Below are 25726 nucleotides of genomic sequence, written 5' to 3'. Positions count from 1 at the left end.
ACCCCTCACCCTCAAAAAGCTCATGATCATGGCAATGTGAATCAGACAAATGTTAATTAACTATCCTGTACAGCCTCCACTCTATTCAGTTCATAAATGAAAATGGTCAGTTGAGCATGTGCTAGAGATCACCTGGAATTCGTGAAGTGTACTAGTAGCAAGAGGTGTTGCCTGTAGAAGAGCAGGGAATAAGCTTTATTCCAGTATTAGAAAACTGACTCCTGTTCTTTATATCTTCTCAGAACTGTGCGGCCCCAGTTCCAGTTACAACTGGACAGAAAGATCCTAGAATGGAGCCTTGGCTCAAAAGATCTTAACTTTCACTTTTAGGAAATGGGGAGGAACAGAATCATAGGACTGCTACTTAGTTTCAACAAGTAAAAAAAAACATAAAGTTTGATTTTGATACTCCCCTTAGTTTTACAAAGATACACAGATTTTAAGATTAACACTAGTTATAAGAACATAAGAAATAGGAGCAGGAGTAGGCCATCTAGCCCTTCGAGCCTGCCCTGCTATTCAACAAGATCATGGCCAATCTGAAGTGGATCAGTTCCACTTTCCTGCTTTCTCTCCATAACCCTTAATTCCCTTGTCTATCAGAAACCTATCTACCCACGACTTAAATATATTCAGCGAGGTAGCCTCCACCACTTCAACGGGCAGAGAATTCCAGAGACTCACCACCCTTTGAGTGAAGAAGTTCTTCCTCAACTCTGATCTAAACTGCACCCCCCCCCCCGTCCTTATTTTGAGGCTCTGCCCTCTAGTTCTGCTATCCTTTCTAAGCAGGAAGAATCTCTCTCTACCTCTACCCTATCTATCCCTTTCATTATCTTATGTCTCTAAGATCCCCCCACCTCAGCTTTCGAAGCTCCGAGTACAGACTCAGCCTATTCAATCTCTCCTCGTAGGCTAAAACCCCCCCCACCAAATCTCCGGTATCAGCCTAGTGAACCTTCCCTGCACTCCCTCCAAGGCCAGTATATCCTTCCGCAAATGTGGCGACTGAAACTGCACACAGTACTCCAGTTGCAGCCTCACCAGTACCCTGTACAGTTGCAGCAAGACCTCCCTGCTTTTATATTCTATCCCCCTCGCTATAAAGGCCAACATTCCATTCGCTGCCTTGATCACCTGCAGACTGGGTTTTTGCGATTCATGCAGAAGGACCTCCAGATCCTTCTGCACCATAGCATGCTGCAGCTTTTCGCCTTTTAAATAATAATCCCACCTACTATTATTTCTACCAAAGTGGATAACCTCAAGTTTGCTAACATTATACTCCATCTGCCAGGTTCTCGCCCACTCGCTCACCCTATCCGGATCTCCCTGCAGTTTATAAAGTTTATCTTCGGCTATTATCATTTCAGTAACGCACAGTCCCTTTAAACACGCAGGCTGGCTGTGTTTTGACACAGTCCACTCCGAACACAAGAATTTCTATGGATTTCTCCTCAAAATTCATTATCAAAATGATTTGTATACCACGAGTTACCTTGTCTCACTGAACTCTGCTTCTACACGAGTGATTTCAAGCACCTTTTTCAAAAAGACATGCTTTCAAATCTTTTCAATAACTTTCCCTCCATCAGTTTTGTTCCCATGTTTTGCACCTTCCTTTTCAAAATTACTTTTATCTTGAATGTTATACAAGTTCTTCACAATTGCTTTGACTATCAATTAATAATAGCTTTTAAAACTACCTTTGTTTTCCTAACATTTATTAATCCAGGATTTTTTTGTAAGGAAAACTAGAAAAGAGTAATTGCCAGCGTATTAAACTTGTATATACTGTTTCTCAGCTAGATGATTAGCAGAGAAAAATAAAAATCCTGTTTGTTTTAAAGTCTCCTTTCTTCACAGAACACTGCAACAAGCAACCAGACATCATTACTGGGAATCCCACCACCTGATCTAAAAATGCCGAACAATCCTTATCTTAACTTTTGCAATATACTGCCAAACCTGAATTTGCCTGGTGAGTAATCAGGGGAGATGGCTTTTTTTTTTGCATGGCACAAATGATCAGTTAGTGTTATTGATGATCCAAACTGGTTGCAGTTTGTGAAAGGATAATAAAAGAGGTGCTACAAATATTCTGCCATAGATTCAAATGTCTCAAGTGTAGAGGGCTATTTTCTACTCAAAGTACTCTTAAATTCCTTTAAAAATATTAGTATCTGTTTTGAAAAATTGAGTTTCTTCCTTGATGGATGTCCAGACTTTAGGTGCACCGCGCCCACAGTTGATCAATGTTCAGGTTGGTTGGAATCTGATTGCACTCGACAATTGGTTCATTTCAAACTTATCTGCACAGGAAACAAGGGTTTTTTTTCCCCTACTTGGATTGCTGTTTACTCTTAATAATTATTTCTAATTTTAAACTCATGTAAAGCTAGTGAATAAAAATGTGTTTGTAGGTATGGACGAAACCAAGATCAGATGTAATATTTTCCATATTTAAATAACCAATTAACTTCTGCTGTTTCATGAATGATGAGGGAAAGGGAAAGCTACCGTTGGTTGTGAAGTTGCAACTTTCAAAAACAAAAGGAAGATATTTTTCTTTTACTTCTGCTACTTCACAATACAACCAATTCACTTTTTTTTCCCTAAATTTTAAACCCATTTCTTCATTCCCTTCAGGTGGAAATGTCAGTAAGCATGCTCCTGGGCAACAGCACGCTGGAGTCCTGGAATACATGTTAAATCCAGCCATCTCGAGAGCAGTCACAACACCTGAGCTGTTGCAGACATCAGCCTCGCAGTACACATTTGACTATCCTGAGTACACCTCCAGTTGTGCGGACTATTCACAGGTAAAGCTACAAATCTCAATTTGTAATGGTTGCTGTGAAATGGATTTGATTTTAATTGAGTTTCTTTGATATTAAGGCTAAAGACAAATGATTCGAACATAATTTATAAATGTATAAAACAAGAGAAACTTGAATATACTTTAAAATATGAAATGAGTTCAACAATGTAAATCTAATTTTCCTTAATGTAGTAGATTCTTTACCTTGTGTTCAGTGTATGTTGTATGAATTGAAAAACACTGAGAAGGGGACTGGCAAACATAGTTAAGTTTTTCAAAGGTGAAATGTCAAAGTTTGTTGAACTGGATGTAAGTTGAAGGTTGGCTACAGAGACGAAGGATGGAAGAGGCAACCAGACAGACCTTCCTGGTCTTTATAGTAATTTCCCCACTGAGCCTTGTAGATGCAATTCTTAAATGTTTTTCTTTTTTTTACACAATTGTTTGGAAGTCAACTTGTGGTGTAACAAATATTCATGACTGATTAAATAATCACTTATTTCATCATTGTGATCACTTATAAAGTAGCTGTAAAAGAACCTGGCATCTGTCACAGAAAATGGGTGCACATAATCAGAAGGAAAAATTTAATCACTTTGTTGGGGGTGGTTAAAACTAATTTGGCAGGGATGGAACCACAATGTAGCATTAGAAAGGATAAACAAGGTGCACAAAGAATTGGGCAAAGCAAACAAAATAGGAAATGGTAAAACATGAGATGGAGGTTGGCCTTTGAGGTAATGCATTAAGATCTAAAGAGGATTTGAAGTGCATGTATGTAAATGTGCAAAGTATTGTAAATAAGGTGGGTGGGCTACAGGTGCAAGTAGCTACATGGGAATATGGTCATTGGGAGAACTGGCTCAAAAAACATGGTACTGAATATTCCTGGATACATTATTAAAGGCGAATTGGAACTCAGTATTTTTCAATCCCATATTACATGTTAGACCAAGCATTGACAATGGCCTGTGAAATTATTTCTGTATTGGTAGGATACCATGCAACAGTGGTACCAGAACTATGTGCCATCACATAGCTCTTCCGAGACGTTTGTAGTAGGGTGTGAGAAAGAGCAGAGTGAGGTAAGTGAAATTGCATTAATAGCTATAGAAATAGTTCCTGTAGATGGTACAAAACCTCATGGTGTATTACAATCTATATTGCTTATATTTTTGTGGATCCCAAAGTAAAAATAAACTGGATTACTTTTGTTTGCTTTATTCTTTTTGGGAGCTGTTGGAAATCATCAATTTTGCAGCAGTATCTTGGTCCAAGTCGGAATCTCCTTCATAGAGTTAACTGTGTAGCTGCTGATCCATATGTTGGTACTCCAGTATACTCTGTTGCTATTTCTGTATTTTTTTTTGATTGTCATTGAGTTTTGTGTACGTGAACATTGCATTGATAAATGTGAAGATATATTTGTATTTGAGATTTTATAGCAGCAGTGTGTATTTGGACACAAAATGAAGTTGAATACCAATTCATTTGCATATTAAAAGCCATAATTAGGTTGCATTGTGGCATGACATTCCATGCCCTAAAGGAGTGTGTGTGGCAATGGAGCAGAGGGATTTTCAGATGTCTGATTTTTGAAGGAACCATATTTTGGAATTTACTGAATTTATTTACTGAAAGTAAATTAAATGCTCTGTCTTTTCATGTGGTTGCTTTTGTAAAATAAATTGCAGCACTTCCTTAAAAAAAGGACCATGACAACTTCGTGTTTACTAGTACTTCACCACCTATTAATTTCCTCTTGAAAAAAGAAGGGCAACTGAGAAACGAAGACCATTGTAATTGCAGTAGTGTCTTGTGTTCATGTGTTTGCGTAGGCAGTGTTGGTCATCCTTAACGTGTGGCATGTAGAACTATTCTTCTTGGGTACAAGGGTGTTATGTTCTGCTATGGTCCACGATTGGTGCCATGGCCGATGCTTTTCAGACTAGATTAACTTTTCTCACCTCTTTCTAACATGTTGATGCAAAGACCTCTTATGCCTCATCATTGCTATGACCTGAGATTAGTTGATTGAACATAAACCAGAGATTCAACTTCTGAAACCTTCTTCCTTCGTGATAATGATGCATTCAGTCCATCAACCACATTCATCTACTGTACTGCATCACAGAATATGTACTTAGTCACTTGTTATGTTCAAGGGATTATTTATTTACGATATTCTCTGACACCCCGCAATATCTTTCCATTGAGTATGCTCTGTCCTTTCAGTCTTTTCCTTCCCAAAATTCATTAGCTTGCACTTCTGCATTAAGTTACCTGTTTCTTTATTTTAGGTGTTGTATTTTTATTGCTCTTAGGCACCAGCTTCTGTTCAAAAATAACTGATAATTATGAAAGCCAATAAATACCATATTTTTCAGTGTCTTGTCTCTCCAAAAATTGTCTGTAACTACGATTTCAACAAACTATCTTGTACTTTATCATATGATTTTTCTTTCTTTTGGATGGAAATTTGTTCAAATTTTCTTTCTCGCTTCTTGCTCTTTTCTAATATTCAGTTGGTTTAGAATTTCTTCACCGTGACATTATTCCTGTTTTTTAGCTTTATAAACCCAAACTTCATACTCCTGTTAATTGTATATCAATTGTGATTAATTATGTTCAAGTGAAAGGCACAAATTGGCATCTAGCATCCACTTGACTGTGAAACTGGGGTTTAATTGAGTTAGGAGATTATACTTGTAATGTTTCACTCAGTGTTAGATTTGAATACGGATTGGCTAAGTACAGATTGACTCCAGTTCTAAACTTGAACTGACTTTTGATTAGAACACCCTGTTCTTCTCCTCTCCCCCACTATTTGTTAGATATTTTTGCATTATGGATGCTGGTTCTTCAATTTTTTTAATCAGCCATGTTGTTGTAGACGTCAATGGTGTAAAGTGCACATTTTTAATGTATAGGAGACTTGATCTTCTTCACATTCCCTTTTAGAATGGCTTTTCCTTGGTTTTGTAATTAAAGGCTCCCAATTACATCTAACTCCTGTTGATGTGGATTCAATGAATTACTGGTAGCAAGGACTTATGCACTTTACTTCTTTTGTAGCTGTATCATGTTCTTGCGTGGCCACTTGGCCTGCATCGTCCCTGTTTAGTGGGACACCCACTGGCTTGAGATGTAACAGTATGCACAATAGGAAACTATGTACAGATCATTGTAGAACGAACAATTAAAGGAGCTAACATAGCATAATTTACATGAGGCACAGATTAAGCTGTTGCAACTGCTGCATAGCCCATCAAGCCTCTTCATCACAATCATGTAACTGATCACAGACATTGCTGTATAGCGCCGCTGCAAGTAGTCTGAATCCTGACTGTTTGACTTGGTGCTAGAGGGTGAGTCTGTGGGCATGAGCATTTTACTTCTGTTTGTATTGCAGGAGGGCATCATTCACATTGGTTTCAAGTTTGGGCTGAAGCAGAGCCTCAGCAGTAGGAATTGTGATCCTGGTGCAGTTGAAAAAAAGTCCTTGTGCCAATGAGGGCAGGTCCTGTTGTGGTAGATTTTGCAGGTTGAGTGCAGCATTGTCGTCTGTGATCCACGCGCATTTCTCTAGAACATGCTTGACTGAACGTACAACTTGTTCCACCAGGCCATTTGAGTATCTTGCGAGTAGCTGCCAATATCCAGTCAAAATTCTGTGTGCGCAAAGTTGTGAAATTCAGTGGAGAATGAATTAATGAGAGTTGTTTGTCATGAGTGAGTCTCTGGGACATGTGTGTACCAAAGTGTCTCAAGCTTGATTACTGTTTAACTCAAGAGTTGGCAGGTAGAGTTCAAACCACTGGAATATGAATGAACTAAGGCTAAATGTTGTTTACCATCACATTCAAAGATGTCAGTTGCTACAAATGATCATGGGAGGTCTGACACCTCAGTGGTTCCTTACTTGATGTGCATTGCATCATGCACATCGGGCGATTTCCCTTTCCATCTTTCTATATGTGGAAGGCTGGTACAGTGAATTCCTTGGCCCTGTATCTGGTTGCTTCTAATCTAGGGTGTAGTTGTATCTTTTGGAGATTACTGGTGATGGAGTATTAGTTCTTCCTCTGTGGTCATATATGATTTCATGAAATTTGACAGACAAAGACTAAAAACTCTTCAATGAGGGCCCTTGAAGCAAAGGTCAGCTTGCCATATCCATGCTGGAAGGTGTCAGCTGATACAAGTATGAGTGCCTGAACATCAATGGACTTGTTTGAGTCTGTTGAAGATGGCTGAGCGGTGTGAAGTTGATGAAGTAGGTCCAGTGACCTAACACTAACCTGGAATGAACTTGGGTGATCTATCATGGCAAGAAAGTGCTGTAAAGCATGCTTGTCCACAGGAATGAACATTTGTATAAACTGTTGCCTTGCCTGGATTGGGCTTTACATCAGTTGAGCAAATGACCCACATAAGGAACCTGGTTGACCTGGAATCTGCATTTCTCAGGATTGTGCTTTAATTAAATGGTCTTAATCATGTTTTTGCATAGGGTGACCCCAAGCAAGGATATCATGAGCTATGATCTGAGTTGCTTCATGCACTGCTGGACAGCCTCATATCCACTTGCAGTTCCCATAAGGCAATAAAAAGAAATTGATATCTGCCTACTGAAGACATGAATGTGGTTAGTTTTGAGGATTTTTCATCTTAATGGGTGCTTCAGAAGCCGTATTTTGCATTGAGAATGCTGAACATCTTGGCATGTGGCATGTCTGCTATCTCATGTTCCACTGTCTTCATAGGGTGATGTGGTCAGGGCAGTGCTTTGTTCAAGTACACCAGGTCAAGACACAACCTGACTGTACAATCTTTTGTAACCATTGCAACCCATTCCATGGCTGCCTCTGCAGAAGTTATGACACCATGCTGTCATTTGATTCAACTCATTAATGACTTCCTGCTCCATGGCTATTGGTACTCTTCTGAGAACAGTGTGTTGGTGGTATTGAATCATGTAGTCTCATTCCCCTCACTGACGCTCCTTCCCCTGGAGGATCAAATGGTTGCTGATGGCAGAGAGGGCTGCTGTGGTTTGGATCTGCTTAGTGAAGTGATTCCATTTCCCTTATTTGTTGCTTTTGCCATATGCAAAAGAAGCTGTTCTCTTTGGGGCCAGTTAAAGCTAGACACCCACTGTGCAACAAATGCTTCAGTTTCTTGCCTGAAAACTTTTTCTCTGTTTTAACGTAGCTATTGATAGCTGATTGTAGCGCTAAGTTTTTCTCTCATAGCAGCTGCTAGCAGATTAAATCACTATAAATTCCACAAACGATGTGATCCCTAATTAAATCTTCAGAATCCCAGATTTTTAAACGTTCAGATCACTAACAATCTGTCTTCGTCCCCTCCATGCCAACACTAGTTAAGAAAGCCCATGAGCACCACCTACTTTTTCAGAAACTAAGGAAATTTGGCCTGTCTGCTACGACTCACTCCAGCTTTTACAGATGCACCATAGAAAGCATTCTTTCTGGCTATATCACAGCTTGGTGTGGTTCCTACTCTGCCCAAGACCACAAGAAACTAAGGGTTGTGAATGAAGCCCAGCCCATCACTCAACCCAGCCTCCCATCTGACTGTCTACACTTCCTGCTGCCTAAGAAAAGCAGCCAGCATAATCAACGACCCACCCTAAACATGTTCTCTTCCATCAGGAAAAAGATACAAGTCTGACTCAAGAACAGCTTCTTCCTTGCTTCAGTCAGACTTTTGAATGGACCTCCCTCGTATTAAGTTGATCTTTCTCTCCACACTAGCATGACTGTAATACGATATTCTGCACTCTCTCCTTTCCTTCTCTGTGAATGGGTATGCTTTGTCTATACAGCATCCAAGAAATAATACTTTTCACTGTGTGCCAATATATTGGTGAAGCCTTCCATTGTTTGCTGGAGCAGACGAGTGAAGGAGCAGAGAGACATAAGAAATTACCTGTTAAAAACCTATTTAAATACGTTTAAAGCACTTTCGTAGTCAGAACTTACCTTTGTAGAACTGTTTAAATCATTTAAAAGCATTTTTGTGGGCTTTTTGTATCTACCGCTTTAAGAATTCTAAGGGAGTCGATAGCAGGGAGTTGTGGGGAAGCAGGCTTTAAAACAGTGCCAGGTTTAAAAGGAGGCCTGGTGTAGGCAGCGGAGTGAGAGGGAAGCAGAGTGAGCTATTAAGGCTTAGGAGCAAAAGGGCTTGGGAGAAAAAGGGCCAGGTAAGTTTGTGTTGAAATTTTCAATACTACTACAGTGAATAATGGAGGGGCATGTGATGTGCTGTTTCTGTATGATGTGGGAGCTGGTGGACCTCAGGGTCCTTCCCAGTGACCATGTCTGCAGTGAGTGCAGGTTGCTGAAGGAGCTCCAGCTCAAGGTAGACGAGCTGGCCTCTGAGCTACAGACACTGAGGCTCATCAAGGGGAGAGAGGGTGCCATTGTCGATGGGGTGCAAGTGACGTCCACCCCCCCTAGACTGGCTAACTCTAAGGGTCAGGAACAAGAGGGGGCTGCTGAGCGGAGGAAGGAGGGTGGGGAGCAGATGCCTCAGCCTTTCAATCTGCATAACAGGTTTGAGGTTCTTGCTTCCAGTCTGGATGAGAACAAGGGAGGTGAGGTTGGTGAGCAAACTGCACACAGTAGTGATGCAGACGCAGGACATAGGCAAAGAGAAGGTGAAAAGGAACGTAGCACTAATTGGGGATAGTGGGGTTAAGGGTATTGACACTGTCCTTTGTCACAATGACAAAGTGCACCAGAAGGGTGTGTTGTCTGCCTGGTGCTCGGGTCCGGGATGTCGCATCTGGGCTGCAGAGGAACCTGGAGTGGGAGGGTGAGAATCTGGTCGTTGTGGTACATGTGGGTGCCAACGACGTAGGCAAAATGCGAACTGAGGAGCTGGGGAGGGAGTATGAAAAGCTGGGAATGGAATTAAAAAGTAGAACCGACAAGGTGGTTATCTCTGGGCTACTGCCTGAACCGAGTGCAGACGGGCGTAAGGTTGATAAGATTAAGGAAGTGAATGGGTGGCTCAGGGATTGGTGTGGGAGGAATGGGTTTGAATTTATGGGGCATTGGCATCAGTATTGGGGTAGGTGGGACCTGTTCGGGTGGGATGGGGTTGGTCTGAACTGTGCTCGGACCAGAGTCCTGGCGAATCGTGTAAATAGGACTGTAGACAGGGCTTTAAACTAATTGGGGGGGGGGGAGGGTGCGAGGGTAGGTGACATTACGGGGTCTAAAGTTAAGGAGAGGGTACAAGTAAGGGAAGAGGCTGAGGATGTCCCAATAATAAAGGGAGTAGGGGGCATGAGTATGATTGGTGGTGTTCTGGCAAATAGGGTCCAGGTGAAGGCTGGGATGAAGGCACTTTTATCTGAATGCACGAAGCATTCGGAATAAAGTGGATGAGCTGGTGGTGCAGATCAGCACAAATGGATATGATCTGGTGGCCATTACAGAGACGTGGCTGCAAGGTGACAGGGACTGGGAGCTGAATGTCCAGGGGTATCAAGTGTTTAGGAAGGATAGGCGGGAGGAAAAAGGGGGTGGGGGGGGGGGGGGGGGGGCCGTAGCTCTGCTGATTAAGGATAGCATCAGGGTGGTTGCAAGGGATGATATAGGAACCAAAGAGCAGAAAGTGGAATCGTTGTGGGTGGAGATTAGGAACAGCAAAGGGAGGAAGACGCTGGTGGGTGTTGTCTATAGGCCCCCGAATAATGATCTGGAGGTGGGGCGGGCTGTTAACGCGCAAATAAGTGCGGCGTGCAGGAATGGAACGGCGATAATTATGGGGGATTTCAATCTACATATTGGTCGACCCATGTTGGACGCGGTGGGCTCGGAGGAGTTTTTGGAATGCTGCCGGGATAGTTTCCTTCGACAGTGTGTTGGAGCCGATGAGGGCGCGAGCTATCTTGGATCTGGTGTTATGTAATGAGGTGGGTAGAATTAGGGACCTTGTGGTGAAGGATCCTCTTGGGGAGAGTGATCATTGTATGGTGGAGTTTCTGGTGCAGATGGAGGAGGAGAAAGTGGGTTCCCGGACGCGCGTCCTTTGTTTGAACAGAGGGGAGTACGGTAGGATGAGAAGAATTGGCAAATGTTGACTGGGGAGCGCGTTGGAAGGTAGGTCTGCTGAGGAGCAGTGGAGCATCTTTAAGGAGATCTTTCTTGGTGCTCAGCAGAAATTTATTCCGATGGTTAAAAAGGACCGTAGGAGGAGAGGTAATAAGCCGTGGATAACGAAGGAGGTGAAGGAAAGTGTTAAATTAAAAGCGGAGGCGTTTAGAGTAGCTAAGAGTAGTGGGCGAGAAGAGGATTGGGAGAGGTTTAAATGTCAACAAAGATTGACAAAGAAGTTGATAAAGAAGGGTAGGAGAAACTATGAAGCTGGGCTAACGCTTAATATAAAAAAGATAGCAAGAGTTTTTATAAATATATAAAAAGGAAGAGGCTGGCGAGGGTGAACGTTGGACCCTTAGAGGATGAGAGGGGGGACTTAGTGGTAGGGGATGAGGAAATGGCTGAGGTCTTGAAAAACTTTTTTGTTTCAGTCTTCACGGAGGAAGACGTGAATAATTTGCCAGGTGTTAGAGATGGAAAGGTGGTAGGACTGGAGGGTCTCAATGACATTATTGTTACTAGAGAGGCGGTGCTCGACAGACTGGAGGGACTGATTGTGGACAAGTCCCCAGGACTGGATGGAATGCATCCAAGGGTTCTGAAAGAAATGGCGGGGGTGATAGTGGATGCCTTGGTGGTTATTTTCCAGACGTCGCTGGATTCCGGGGAAGGGCTGGAAGATTGGAAAATGGCTAATGTTACGCCGTTGTTTAAGAAGGGTGCCGGGCAAAAGGCAGGGAATTATAGGCCAGTTAGTTTAACGTCTGTTGTAGGTAAAATGTTAGAATCCGTTATCAAGGAGGAAATAGCGAGGCATCTTGAGAGGAATTGCTTGATAGAGCAGACACAGCACGGTTTCGTTAAGGGGAAGTCATGTCTGACAAATTTATTGGAGTTCTATGAGGATGTGTTGAGGGCGGTGGATAGAGGAGAGCAGGTGGATGTGGTCTGTCTTGATTTTCAGAAGACGTTTGACAAGGTACCTCAAGAGGTTATTGCAGAAGGTAAGGGGGCATGGAGTTGGGGGTAGGGTGTTAGCGTGGATAGAGGATTGGTTGTCAAATAGGAGGCAGAGAGTGGGGGTTAATGGGTGCTATTCGGATTGGCGGTTGGTGACTAGTGGAGTGCCCCAGGGGTCGGTGCTGGGGCCTCAGCTTTTTACCATTTGTATAGATGATCTGGAGGAGGGAACCGAGTGTATAGTGTCGAAATTTGCTGATGACACCAAGATTGGTGGAACGGCAAATTGTGCGGAGGGTGTGGAAAGTCTGCAGAAGGATCTAGATAGGCTGGGTGAATGGGCCAGGACCTGGCAAATGGAATTTAATGTTGGCAAGTGCGAGGTGGTCCACTTTGATAGGAATAATAGGAAGGACTATTACTTACGTGGCGAAAAACTGCAGCAGGCGACGGTGCAGAGGGACCTCGGGGTCCTTGTGCATGAGTCGCAAAAACCCAGCCTGCAGGTGCAGCAGGTGGTCAGGAAGGCGAATGGGATGCTGGCCTTCATAGCGAGGGGGATTGAGTATAAAAGTAGGGAGGTCTTGCTGCAGCTGTATAGGGCATTGGTGAGGCCGCAGCTGGAGTACTGTGTGCAGTTTTGGTCGCCGCACTTAAGCAAGGACATTTTGGCCTTGGAGGGAGTGCAGAGGAGGTTTACTAGGCTGATACCGGAGTTGAGGGGGTTGAGCTATGAGGAGAGGCTGAATAAACTAGGCTTGTACTCGTTAGAGTTTAGAAGAATGAGGGGAGATCTCATTGAGACGTATATGATGATGAATGGGATGGATAGGATAGAGGTGGAGAGACTCTTCCCGCTCAAAGGACAGTAGGACTAGAGGGCACAGCCTCAAGATAAAGGGGGGGTGGTTTAGAACAGAGTTGAGGAGGAACTTCTTCACTCAAAGGGTGGTGAATCTCTGGAATTCTCTGCCCGTTGAAGTGGTGGAGGCTGCCTCGCTGAATATTTTTGAGACGCGGGTTGATGGGCTTTTGATAAGTGAGGGGATTAAGGGTTATGGGGAGAGGGCGGGAATGTGGAACTGAGCCACGACAGATCAGACATGATCTTATTGAAATGGAGGGGCTGGATGGCCTACTCCTGCTCCTATTTCTTATGTTCTTATATCTGTTGAATCAAAACACACATTTGTTTAGTGGCCATGCAAGATTATTGATTCATCTGGTCTTTGGTTCATTGAATTGAATGCAGGTCTATTAAAGTTTTTTTAACCAGAAGTGTGGTGGTGTTGAATTTTCAGGATTATCTTGTCTTTTCCTTCATCTGGAAAACAAATGACTGCAATTTTTTTGACGGCCTCAGGGCCTGAAAGCTTTAAGATTTAAGTCTAAGATTTTAGACTTGTTAGAGATTGCAGCACCAGAGTAAATATGTCACTCCTGGAACTTTTTCCAGCTATCTGCAATATTTTTATCAAAGCAGCAAAATCCTTGTACCATATAGTCAGCTTCTGACACTGTGTAGGTGTGGGTTCCGTCGATCACTCTGTGACAATAAGGACTTTCAACAAGGTAGTTTATTCATTAGCTCTTCAGCTACTTCAACACTTGTGCTCTGCCTGCACTCCCAGGGAAAACCAACTCCAAAGCTCCTGCCACAGATCTCTTTTGTAGCCTGTCATCATGTTCTCACATGACCACTTGGTCTACAGCTGGTTTTATTTTAACTTGGTATAAATGTGATGCACTAAGTGTTTAAATACTCCTTCAGTCTTAATTGCATAATTTTTTGCTCCAGTATGCATTAAGGAATATTGAGTATATCTACAATTATAAAAAGTTGTGTTCCCATTGCATTTCCAAAGTTGCTTGTTTTCACATTTGTTATATAAAAAAATTATAAAGCCAACTGTTGACTTTTTATGTATGCAAAGCCCTAGGAATATATCAACCACACCATTAGTTCTAGGGAGGTGCGTGTTTAGGGAATTCCTAAAAATAGAAAAGTATTCTGAATGTATTGCTGGTTTCTAACTGATTTCAAGCCGTTCAGTTTCGATTAGCCAGAGAGTTGAAAGCAGCAGTCGTAGAATCCCTGCAGTGCAGAAGGAGGCCATTCAATTCATTGAGTCTACACTGACCACAATCCCACCCAGGCCCTATCCCTGTAACCCCACGTATTTACTCTGCTAATCCCCTTGACACTAGGGTCAATACAGCATGGCCAATCAACCTAACCTGCATATCTTTGGACTGTGGGAGGAAACCAGAGCACCTGGAGAAAACCCATGCAGGTAACAGGAGAATGTGCAGCTGAGAATCAAACCTGGGTCCCTGATGCTAACAGGCAGCAGTGCTTGTCACTGTGCCATGTAAACAAATGCTGATAGAATTAGTGACTGCAAGAGACTGGGGCCAATTCAGTGTCATCCTTAGCAAAGGCATTTAAGTTGAAGGATAACTGTTATTGTAATGTTAATGTTATTTAATGAAGCACAGCCCCACAAGACCATGTTCTCAGCCCCCTACTATATTTCAAAACAGCCAGCAAAATTAGGGCCCCCATGCACCCAGACATCCTCTCTTCCACCTTCTGTCGGGAAAATGATACAAGTCTGAGGTCACGTATCAACTGACTCAACAGCTTCTTCCCTGCTGCCATCAGATTTTTGAATGGACCTACCTTGCATTAAGTTGATCTTTCTCTACACCGTAGCTATGACTAACATGACATTCTGCACTCTCTCCTTCCCTCTCTGTGAACAGGATGCTCTTTATAGCGTACAAGAAACAATACCTTTCACTGTATGCTAATACATTTGATGACAAATCAAATCGAAAGCATAAATTATAGTGGGACAATACTGTAGTGATTTTTGCACCTGTTGGATGAAGAGCAGTTGAGTTTTGGAGTAATGAAGGAATGGGCTTAATGCAGAAGAAATTGAGAGTTTTGAAATTTTGGCAGTTAACTGTGTGGGAGCTTCTGAGGTTGGCTAGGAAGCTGTGGGTGAAGTTCAGTCCTGAGGTGATTATAGTTGGATAAAGTTGAAACGATTGATATGGTAGAAGTAAGTGAACTTCAGATGTCTATCAAGACTGCCTTCCACTCGCTCGACTTGAGTGAGCAACTAGGAATAGACCTGGAGATGATAAGCGTTTGTAGTAAGGTTGACAAGTTTGTTTTCCAAGTGTTTAATTGCATTAAATTCTGTTTAATCTAACTTGTTTTAGTTGCACAATTATAACCATACATTAAGGGCAATGATGTTGAGGGAGTTGGATGTCATCAGCTATTTGTGGAAACGATTAGTTTTCCAGTGTCTACAAATTGTCACTCAGATATAATAAGGCTGCTGGGATGGATCGGTAGCAGTGGTTAGCACTGCTGCTTCACAGCTCCAAGGTCTTGGGCTCGATTCCCGGCTCGGGTCACTGTGTGGAGTTTGCACATTCCCCACGTGTCTGTGTGGGTTTCCTCCAGGTACTCTGGTTTCCTCCCGCAGTCTGAAGGTGTGCAGGTTAGGTTGATTGGCCGTGCTAAGAAATTGCCCCTTAATGTCCAGGGATGCGTAGATTGAAAGGATTGGTGGGTGTAATGTGTGGGGGTAGGGCCTGGGTGGGATTGTGTTCGGTGCTGACTATATGGGCCTCTTTCTGCACTGTAGTGTTCTACAGAATGGATCTTTAGGGATCTTGGGAGGTGACCATGTGGCAAGAAGACAACACCTGGAAGATTAAGCTTCTCTGTAGAGAGTTAAATGCAACTGTTGATTTAAAAAATTTTTTATCGCACTGAGAAGCAAACACTTCATGATGAGGTATTTTTGAAGTGCAGTCACTTTATAGTGAGGGAACATTCCACCCAACGTGCAGGACAAGCTCCCACAAACTGCATGTGATACTGTAATGACGATGCTATTGTGTCACCCCTGTTGTAGTACTGTAATATATTACAACAGGGATAGCATGGTAGCAGTGGTTAGCATTGCTGCTTCACATTCCAGGGACTTGGGTTCAATTCCCAGCTTGGGTCACTGTCTGTGTGGAGTTTGCACATTCTCCTCGTCTGTATGGGTTTCCTCCGGGTGCTCAGGTTTCCTTCCACAGCCCAAAGATATGCGGGTTAGGTTGATTTGGCCATGCTAAAAATTGCCCCTTAGTATCCTGAGATGCGTAGGTTAGAGGGATTAGTGAATAAATATATAGGGATATGAGGGTAGGGCCGGGGTGGGATTGTGATTGGTGCTGACTCAGTGGGCCAAATGGCCCCTCTATGCACTATGACCAAATAATCCATTTTTGCGATATTGACAGAGGGATGAATTTTGGTTGGACACTGGTGGAGGAAACAGTTAGTTTCTGGGAGCTTTCTGGTTGTGTTTTTCATGAGTTTAATATAAAATCACCAATTCACATCAATAAATCAAAAATTATTCTGGAGATTCTATCATCAATGCCTATGGTCCTTAGGAATTGGATGGTAATACAAGATGCTTGGCAGTATGGTGTAGGGATTGTTACTGGGCTAAATAATATGCCAGACTGAGTTTTTGTGTGTTCTGTTCATTTTTGGTTTGTGTTCAGCAAACTGATAAAAGGAGTTTAATTAAAATCCATAAATTACAGTTTTCAGATCACAAATCCCAAAAAATTAAATATTGAAAGTAACAAACTTGTTTCTATTTATATTGATGGATTTCGGAAGAAACTTATACATTTAGCAATATCTGTTTGCAGACTTGAATCTTCCTCACAGCTTGCTTTCCTACTTTGTCATCAATAAATTTGGCAAAAGTACCGTCAGTCTCTCTTTTTAGTTAATGATTTAGTTGAGACCCTAGTATCCTAATAGACCCCGTGGCACTCCAGTACAGTTTGCCAGCCTGATAGACCAATTTATTCCAACTATTTTGTTTAACCAATCTGCTATCCATTCTTGAAAATAACACCCCAACACTACGGGCTGTTGTCTTGTACAGTAATTTTTTATGTAGTACCTTAGGAGTTCCTTTTTTTTTCAAAGTTTAAGAGCTACTGGTTCAATTCTTATGGTCTGCAAGTTCCTCTTCGTACATCTTATTTGTTATATCCTCTAATAAATATGTTAAACTTGATTTTGTGAAAGGGAAATCATGTTGACCCAGCATGATAGTCTTGATGTTTAAATATTTAAATGGTGGTTTAAATGTCCTGCTACAACCTCGTTAATAATGGATTCTAGCATTTATCCAATATCAAAGAGGTCAATAACTTCCTGCTTTCTCGCTCCCCCTTTCTGGAATATGGTTTTGAAAATCTGCTTTCCAGAATCTAGGGAATTTTGAAAGATTACAGCCAGTCTCTGGCTTTGCTTTTTAGAGCCGAGGATACAGGCCATCATCCAGGAGTTTTCAGTTTTCTGTCCCATTAATTTTCCTGGTACTTTTTCTCTAATCATTGTTTCAAGTTCTCCCTCCCCATTACCCATTGCATTTCTACTATTCTTGGGATACTATATACTATTTGGTGTCGAAATTTGCTGATGACACCAAGATTGGGGGAAAGGCAAATTGTGCGGAGGGTGTGGAGAGTCTGCAGAAGGATCTAGATAGGCTGGGCGAATGGGCCAGGAAATGGCAAATGGAATTTAATGTTGGCAAGTGTGAGGTGGTCCACTTTGGTAGGAAGAATGGTAGGAAGGACTATTACTTACGTGGCGAAAAACTGCAGCAGGCGACGGTGCAGAGGGACCTCGGGGTCCTTGTGCATGAGTCGCAAAAACCCAGCTTGCAGGTGCAGCAGGTGGTCAGGAAGGCGAATAGGATGCTGGCCTTCATAGCGAGGGGGATTGAATATAAAAGTAGGGAGGTCTTGCTGCAGCTGTATAGGGCATTGGTGAGGCCGCAGCTGGAGTACTGTGTGCAGTTTTGGGTGCCGCACCTGCGCAAGGATATTTTAGCCCTGGAGGGAGTGCAGAGGAGGTTTACTAGGCTGATACCAGAGTTGAGGGGATTGAGCTATGAGGAGAGGCTGAATATACTGGGCTTGTACTCGTTAGAGTTTAGAAGAATGAGGGGAGATCTCATTGAGACGTATAAGATGATGAATGGGATGGATAGGATAGAGGTGGAGAGACTCTTCCTGCTCAAAAAAGACAGTAGGACTAGGGGGCACAGCCTCAAGATAAAGGGGAGGCGGTTTAGAACGGAGTTGAGGAGGAACTTCTTCACTCAAAGGGTGGTGAATCTCTGGAATTCTCTGCCCGTTGAAGTGGTGGAGGCTGCCTCGCTAAATATTTTTAAGAAGCGGGTTGATGGGTTCTTGATAAGAGAGGGGATTAAGGGTTATGGGGAGAGGGCAGGAAGGTGGAACTGAGCCACGACAGATCAGCCATGATCTTATTGAATGGCGGGGCAGGCTCGAAGGGCTAGATGGCCTACTCCTGCTCCTATTTCTTATGTTCTTATGTTCTATTTGTGTCTTCTACTGTGAAGACATAGAAAATACTTGTTCAACGTCTTTGCCATACCTTAATCTTCCTGTTATTAATTCCGTAGTCTTTCCCTCCTAGTGATACCATCTCATTGGAGAACTTTGCTGCCAAAAAGGTAGCATTGGCACATGTTGTAACTGGCAAGTGCCAGAGGAGACCCAACTATGAAATTTCCCCTTTTTCTTTTGCTGGGGGGACATCACAGCCTTTACTTCTAAGAACAGACTGGAATGGAACTTACTGCTGCCTAAACAGGCCTTTGCCCTTTTATAATCTGGCTCATTAACCTACTACCCAATTTTGTAGGCCATTCAGGAGATTGCATTGTTTGAACAGCTTTGTTTGGATGGGTGTGGATGATGCATCATACTCATCTGTTTTGCCACATCAGGAATTGTTTCAGGAATGGTACTCCTTCCATTCTTGCATGCCTTCTAGTGCGAAGACTCAAGTTACATAGTTTGTTCAGACATCCTTGCACTTTTCGTGAGCCACATTCAGTGAAGGTGTTTAGACACATTGGGATAACTGGTGTGATTTCACCCATCTTTAGAATGTAAAACAGGTTCCATATTTATCAGTTTTAGTGTTGTTTTGCAACTGATTTGTATTGATGTCATGACACCAGCTATAATCCATATGGGCAACTGAATTTAACACAGGTTCAACTTAAGGCTGCAAAGGAGGGTGCTGTGCCTGTTAGGGTCCTTGTGCAAAATGAGAAAATCTTGGTGGAACATTTACTATGGAAATCATTTTTTTTCCAGTCCTGCAACAGTCTTAAACAGTGATAATTAGAGTCAGCTAAAGGCTACTAGAGAAATGGTAGAAAAGGCTTTTTTTGTTTTGTTTTGCTTCCCATTCCATGGAGCAGTGCTCCTACCAAAATTAGAGCACTACAGTGGCTGTGGGTTACAATCACATTGTTACAATGCAGGAGGTTGTTATTCAGGCAGTCTTGTCTGCACTTACCCTCTGAGCAATTTACCTAGTGCCATTTTCCTACCTTCTCCCCATAACCTTGTATATTGTTCCTTGAATAAATTTGGTTCCACCACACATGCAGACCCAAACACACTGCGTCAAGAAACATCTTATTTTGCTTCTGCTACTCTTAAATTAAATCTGTGCCCCCTCAGTCACAATCCATTCACACATGAGAGTTTCTCTTTGATATTCTGTTCACACTTTTCATGTTTTTTTTGGAAGTTGGTGGGGTAAGAGTCTGTTGAAGGAGAGAAGTATTGGATTTTCAGGCAGGTGAGAGTCAAGTTGGTGGGGTGGGCATATTGGGTTGGATTCTGGGGCTGGTGGGGGAAGTGTGAATGTCAGCTTGGGGTGGACAGCTAGAGGTCTGTGGGTTGTGGAGGAGTTTTGGCATGGGAGATGTGTTTGGGCCTTAGGGTAGGAGTAGAATGTGTTGTGTTAGGGTGGGAGCTGGGGGGAACTAGTTGGATAATAGGGACTCCTTGATTTGTGTGGGGGAGGGGCGGGGAGACTCAGTGCATCGAATATGACACCATTTGTTTCTAGATGCCACTCCTGTGTTCTGCACCCCATCCCATTCTTTGATTCTCTCCTGGATCCCTTCAGTTGAGTGCTACTCTTTATAACTGTGTGGTGGCAGGATTGTAAGAATACAAAAGGGCTAGCTAGGAAAGTCGAAGGCATTCTGTGACTCTTTAAAATTTTTGAGAGAATTAGCAACACAGAGGATAGTGGTAATATCAAGCAGACTATGGGCCCTATTTTACCATTTTGATTAAGTGCTGGGCAGACTTAACTTTGTTTCAGATCTGACTTTTAGACTCATTCTCAGGTATTCCCATATGTACTGTGAAAAATATGAGCAATTCCAAATCGCGCTGCAGAAGCCTGTGAGTGGGGTTTAATGCATCTGAAACCCTGCAGTTCTGATCAGCGCTTCCAACTGCACATGTGCAGAAGAAAATGATAATGTGGCTCCCCTGCCGCATCGCACCTGGGCACCAGATGATGCCCATCCTTGGCCCTCAAAACATTGCCCACCCCCACCGAGGGCCCTCGCGCACACTTCCCCTCCCTGCACAGATCCCAGGCAGAACGCTGTCGGACCCAGTCCATTAAGTCAATTTAAATAGCTATCACGCCTGTTTCGGGCACAGTCCTGATTGCAGCCATTTTTGGGCCTTGGTAAAGGGGGAGCGGCCACGGATCGCACTACTTGCCTCATGCCTAACTTTACCAAGTTTTCGCACCTGAAAACGGGTGCAACTTGATGGTAAAATCAGGACCTAATGTGTTTGATATCCTGCACCGGTATTTGCATCCATATTGGTGAATTTGGAGGCCACGGATCCAGGCAGCCATCCAATGCTTTGATTACAACTGTTGCATCTTTATACAAACAGAATTTAAGGAGAAAATGCCCTTTTTTAACTTTAAACTATTGTAATTTGTAGTCACAAGAAAAGCTATGAGGACTATTTAAGGTGTGAGGGGAATTGAAACGTAAAACATAAGGGAAGGAAAAATATCCAATGTATATAACTTCAAAGTGTGCGTGAATATGTTGCTTAGTCTCAACAGTAATTGAGAGATATGGTGTGAATGCGGGCTGGGTTGAGAGATTACCAAAAGCACAGCGTCATTGGCCCATGTAGCTTTTCCTATTCCTAAAAACTCATAGTTGAGTGGTTTTCTTCCTTCCAGAACACACCTGTAAATACTAGTGTGGACTACAGTATGGCTGTGCAGGTGGTGCCTTCTTATTATGCTGCAAATCAAACCTACTTCCCTGGAAGCATGCAAAGTGGTCAAACCAACAAGGTAGGGGTTAATAGAATGTAAAATATTAATTTGGATTAACTTTTAGATGACATTGGCAAATATACATTCGCATTAATTCCTTGACTTTTGGTCAAGTTCAAACTCAATGAAGTGAGTAGAATGTTGGACTGTGTAGAGGAGAAACAAGAGGATATAATGCTGAAACCTGTACCCTGGTCAGATGTCACCTTTTTTGAGCGCCAGGCCCAGGGTCAGAGAGACACAAGCGTATACTTAAACCTGGAGAAGAGCATGCTTAAAAGGCTACATTGAGAAGAGAGTTCCAAGATTGCCCCCCAAAAGATGATTGTAGCCTAGTGAGAGCAATAGATGGATGAAAGCCTGTGATTTTGGAACAGTTGATGCTATCACTAAGTGAAAAATGTGAGTATTTCTTACCTTGGTACAAAAAATTGAGATTTGTTTCAGATGTGCTTTTTTAAAAATCTTGTATTAAAGTTTCCAGTAACCTCGAGTAAAATGAGCATCTAATGTACTGTTCAAATATCTAGCCTGGAGTGCCCAAAGTTTGACTTTTCTAATCCAGCTGAATTAGCTGACTCTGCCCAAGTACAAGAGGGGAAAGTGGAATCCTGTAACTCCATTGCATTATGAAAGGAAAAAGAATCATTCTTCTTGCTATCCAATGGTTCCTGCTGCAGAATGTGTATTTATGTTGGAGAACAAGATCTCCTAGTTGCTATATCCTGGAAGTTTTAATGCTATGCTGTGTAAGTTCTCATGATAAATATCAGCTGGGGAAAGCCATCAGAGGGCTGTTGGAATCATGTCCACCAATAGACAACATCCTTTGGGAAGTTGGGTAAAGAGGGGAGAACTGGCCCTAAATAAATACTCAACCATATCTGGTTTCAGATTTCACAGAGCAACGGTCTTTGAATTAAAGGAATATTTGGGAATATTTTTCTTTTGCCATTATAATTTATGGTCTTGTATGCAAGTGATGTAATCATGTTGTTTCCATGACAAAGATTTTCCAAAACACTCATGATGACAGCCCTTCAACAAATTGTTGCATTTGAAAAAGATATAAAATGCCACTTTCTACTCTCTCAACATAGTGAGATTTTGTTCTAGCTGCCATAGAGAGCTGATCAATACGTTGGTGTTTGAGAGTTGGAATTCAATGTGGTTCTTTTTTCCGCACAATTGTAAGTTTATTTTTTTGGTCAACAACTTTCTTCCTATCACACAGAATCCTGTTCTCATCTGACATCTAAGACCAGGATCAGTTTATCACCTGAACAGGAATAGGAAGCGTACCCTAGGGCATTGAAACCAAAGTTGCTGTTTGTGCCTACACACCTCATTAATATTTCACTTTAGTTTTTAGCTTTGATTCTTCTCAAATGAAATATAATCACTTAAATAGAGTATCACAAAGTAACTGGAACCCATGTCACTGCACCTTGCATTCATCTCTGGCCTCAGGTGAGGAGAAGGGGACATTTGGGCGGGGGGGTGGCTAATGCTTGCTTTGATTCATTTTCTTTTCTTAGCAGGGACCTCCTTGTGCTACAGCCCAGCAGTCACTTGCTCCAGGGGCTGGAATCCTTGGTCCCGCTCCAGTGGGAAACCCCATGACTAATTTCAAGGTAAAGTTCCAATCTCTTTTATTTGACTTGTAAGAGTCTGAACATGCGTGTTTTTGCTGCTGTTGCGCTGATTTTAACTAGTGTGATGGAATATTTGCATTATCTCTTGTGATAACTTGATTGTTTGTTTGCGTTCAAATGGAACGGGCTGGAATTGATTTTTCAGCAGTGAGGGAGAGTTTGAGTATTGCAAACTGTCTATAATATTATCACCCTGTACATGATACCTACCATGCCAATCAATGGATAATGTACTGCTTTGAGAATGCTGACTCCTTAGTTAAGACTCCGTTCAGCGAGCATTCCAATATTGCATGTTGAATATTGTATTAATGACTCGAGGTTATGTTTTGAGATGATAGGTTTGTTAGAAATTACAGTACATAAAAACAGCTATAGGTCCTGGCTGGGGCAAAATCTTAAGTGAGGAATTACCACTAAAAGGAGAACTACATTTTTTTCCAAGAGGGTTAGAATTGAAAAGTACAGGAGTTATGCTAAATTTATATTAACTTTTTGTTAGAATAAACTTGCACTGTTCTGCTTGCCATATTATAAAAATGATATGGAAGCAGTGAAAAATGTACACAAATCATAAATGAAATTATATTTATCAAGAAAGGGTGAACAGGCTTGGTCTTTTTTTCCCTTGAGAAAGCTTAGGAGTGACTTAAAGGTCTTAAGATTGAAAGATTTTGTTAGGCAAAATATAAATCGTCTCATGGGATGGCATGGTAACGGTGGTATACACTGTTGCTTTAGTGCCAGGGGCCCAGGCTTGATTCCAGACTTTGGTAATGGGGCTGTATGGAGTTTGCACCACTTCCACCTGTCAGCTTGGGTTTCTTCTGGGTGCCCTGGCTTTCTCCCACAGTCCAAAAGATGTGCAGGTTGGGGTGTATTGGAAATGGTAAATCTACACAGGGGATAGAAGGGGAGATTAGGTCTTGGTAGGATGCTCCTTTGGGACAGTAGGTACAGGCTTTGGACCAAATGGCCGCCTCCCGCACTGTTCAGGTTCTATGCTTCTGAGTGCTCCCACTTGAAGGGATGAGAAAAACCCGAGGCCAACAACAAATTTTCATTATGAAAACGCAAAAAAATGCTTCAGGTTTACTTCACAGAATTGTCATAAAGCAAATTTAATACCATCACATCAAGTATTATTATGGAAAATTGGTAAAAGCCTTTACTCCCCCAAAAGAGAGAGAAATCCTAGAGTGTTATTTCTAAATGAATAGAGATGTCACAAGGTGAATTGTTTTTTTTTAACCTGAGGGCTCTAACATTTCCAAAGAATTTGATGATCAGGATGGCCTTGGCCAGAAAAACATTCTGGGAATGTGCCTTGAATGTAACGTACCTTTTTAATGGTGTGACCTGGGCTTTCTAAGCTATCTGACTGTCCAGTGTGGCAGAAGTGAAAGGGAAAGACTAAAAGTAGGAAGAAATGGGAAAACAACTTCTTTTAGGAGAAATTGAAACCAGATATAAGTTCTAATACACAGTTGACTTGTTTCACCCCACAATTTTCCTTTATAAATCAATTGTGAATAAAGAGGCATTGTTTCATTACATTCCCGTTTGCCCTCCAGGTTCATGGTTGTGTCCAACTTGGAGTTGAATTTGCTTGGATGCTAGGATGTATGTGAGATTAGCTAGTATCATATTCCAAGCTCCTCCTCTGTCATATTGCTGTTTTGCAGTATCTTGCAGTCATATAATTGATCTCAGCTTGACTGATCAAACCTTCATTCTGGTGGGTATTTGATATGCTATTGTAATGCATCACTATGTAGTGCATTTGAATTGTATTTTGGCAGCTTGTATGATTAAAATGCATTTAATTTAGTCAAAATTAGTCTCGAGTACGGAAATTGGAGTATTGCTTAAAAAAACTTGTCAAGCTTTTTGTCTTCTCAACCGGGTACTTCAAGAATACCAATGCAAGGGGAAAACACTAATTTAATTTATACTGAGAAGAGTGCGCATTTGTTGGGCAGTGACATTGCCATGGGGAATGTACCCGTTGATGGTGACTGGCAGTTAACTGCCATGAATTGTTTGAAATTTAAATTAGCTTGACCCTGAAAACCCTCTGCAAAGAGGCTATAAGATTGGTCTTGGTGGCAGCCTTGTAAATAGGACCTGGGCCATTTGCTCAATGCAAATTTGATGCCTTAAAATGGCTGTATCAGACACATTGCAGGATAATAGCTACCCTGATCAAATCATTTTGCAGTGAATATCATGGAAACTCATGAACAGGCTGAAGGCTTTCACTTTCAGCCATGAAAAGTAGCTGATATATATAGAAGGGCAGGGTATCTCATAATCATGTGAAGCCAGCTGTTTTGTGCTGATGCTGTGGAGTAACAATACACATGGTATTCACCACTAACAGAATGCTGCCATCAAACCTATCTCACAAACCAGTAATATGATATGAATTTCTTTGCTGGTGAGATGCTAGGTTTATAGCCTGTATGTGCCAAAGACTGGTGGATCATATCAAGCAAGATGTCCCAGCTGTTTGCAACAGGCAGGGTACAAAGTGTACCCAACCAGCCTATGCTTGCAAAATTCTAAACACTGTCAAACATTACATGTGATTTCTACAGATGAACAACATTTGCTAAGTAATCCTTGGTGTGCTAAGAATCATGCTGACGACCAACTTCAGATGGTCGCTTGGACATGCTGTGTGGTGCATTTGTTTGTGTTGGAAGCTGTATTTATTAATACTCAGGGCCCTGCTCTTTGCAGAGAAAACACGTGCGTGTGTATACGCTCTCGCTTCAGGTAAACCCAATAAGGACAAGCCATTGGCCAATTCATTCTTCAGGACAATGTCCTGACCAGTCAGGGTCAAGCTGCCTGGTTTAAACTTTAAGCAGTGCTTGGCAGTTGA

The 25726-nt window shown here is 42.2% G+C and overlaps 1 protein-coding gene across 3 annotated transcripts in view; it reads left to right on the top strand.

Moving 5' to 3' along the window:
* raver2 (ribonucleoprotein, PTB-binding 2) overlaps positions 1–25726 on the top strand; it is a 90401-nt gene that overhangs the window by 52718 nt on the left and 11957 nt on the right. Inside the window, exons 10-14 of one of the 3 annotated variants that reach the window (XM_080195616.1) lie at positions 1867–1981; positions 2650–2822; positions 3817–3906; positions 21083–21199; positions 22720–22815. In XM_080195616.1, the coding sequence (XP_080051742.1) occupies positions 1867–1981; positions 2650–2822; positions 3817–3906; positions 21083–21199; positions 22720–22815 (591 nt within the window). The remainder of the gene's footprint in view (positions 1–1866; positions 1982–2649; positions 2823–3816; positions 3907–21082; positions 21200–22719; positions 22816–25726) is intronic. The other 2 variants (XM_080195618.1, XM_080195617.1) reach the window with 2 other exon arrangements.

Source organism: Carcharhinus amblyrhynchos, chromosome 9 (assembly GCF_965287045.1).
Source record: "Carcharhinus amblyrhynchos chromosome 9, sCarAmb.v2.hapA, whole genome shotgun sequence".
Classification (NCBI taxonomy): Eukaryota; Metazoa; Chordata; class Chondrichthyes; order Carcharhiniformes; family Carcharhinidae; genus Carcharhinus; species Carcharhinus amblyrhynchos.
This window is presented reverse-complemented; position numbering and strand designations above follow the sequence as displayed.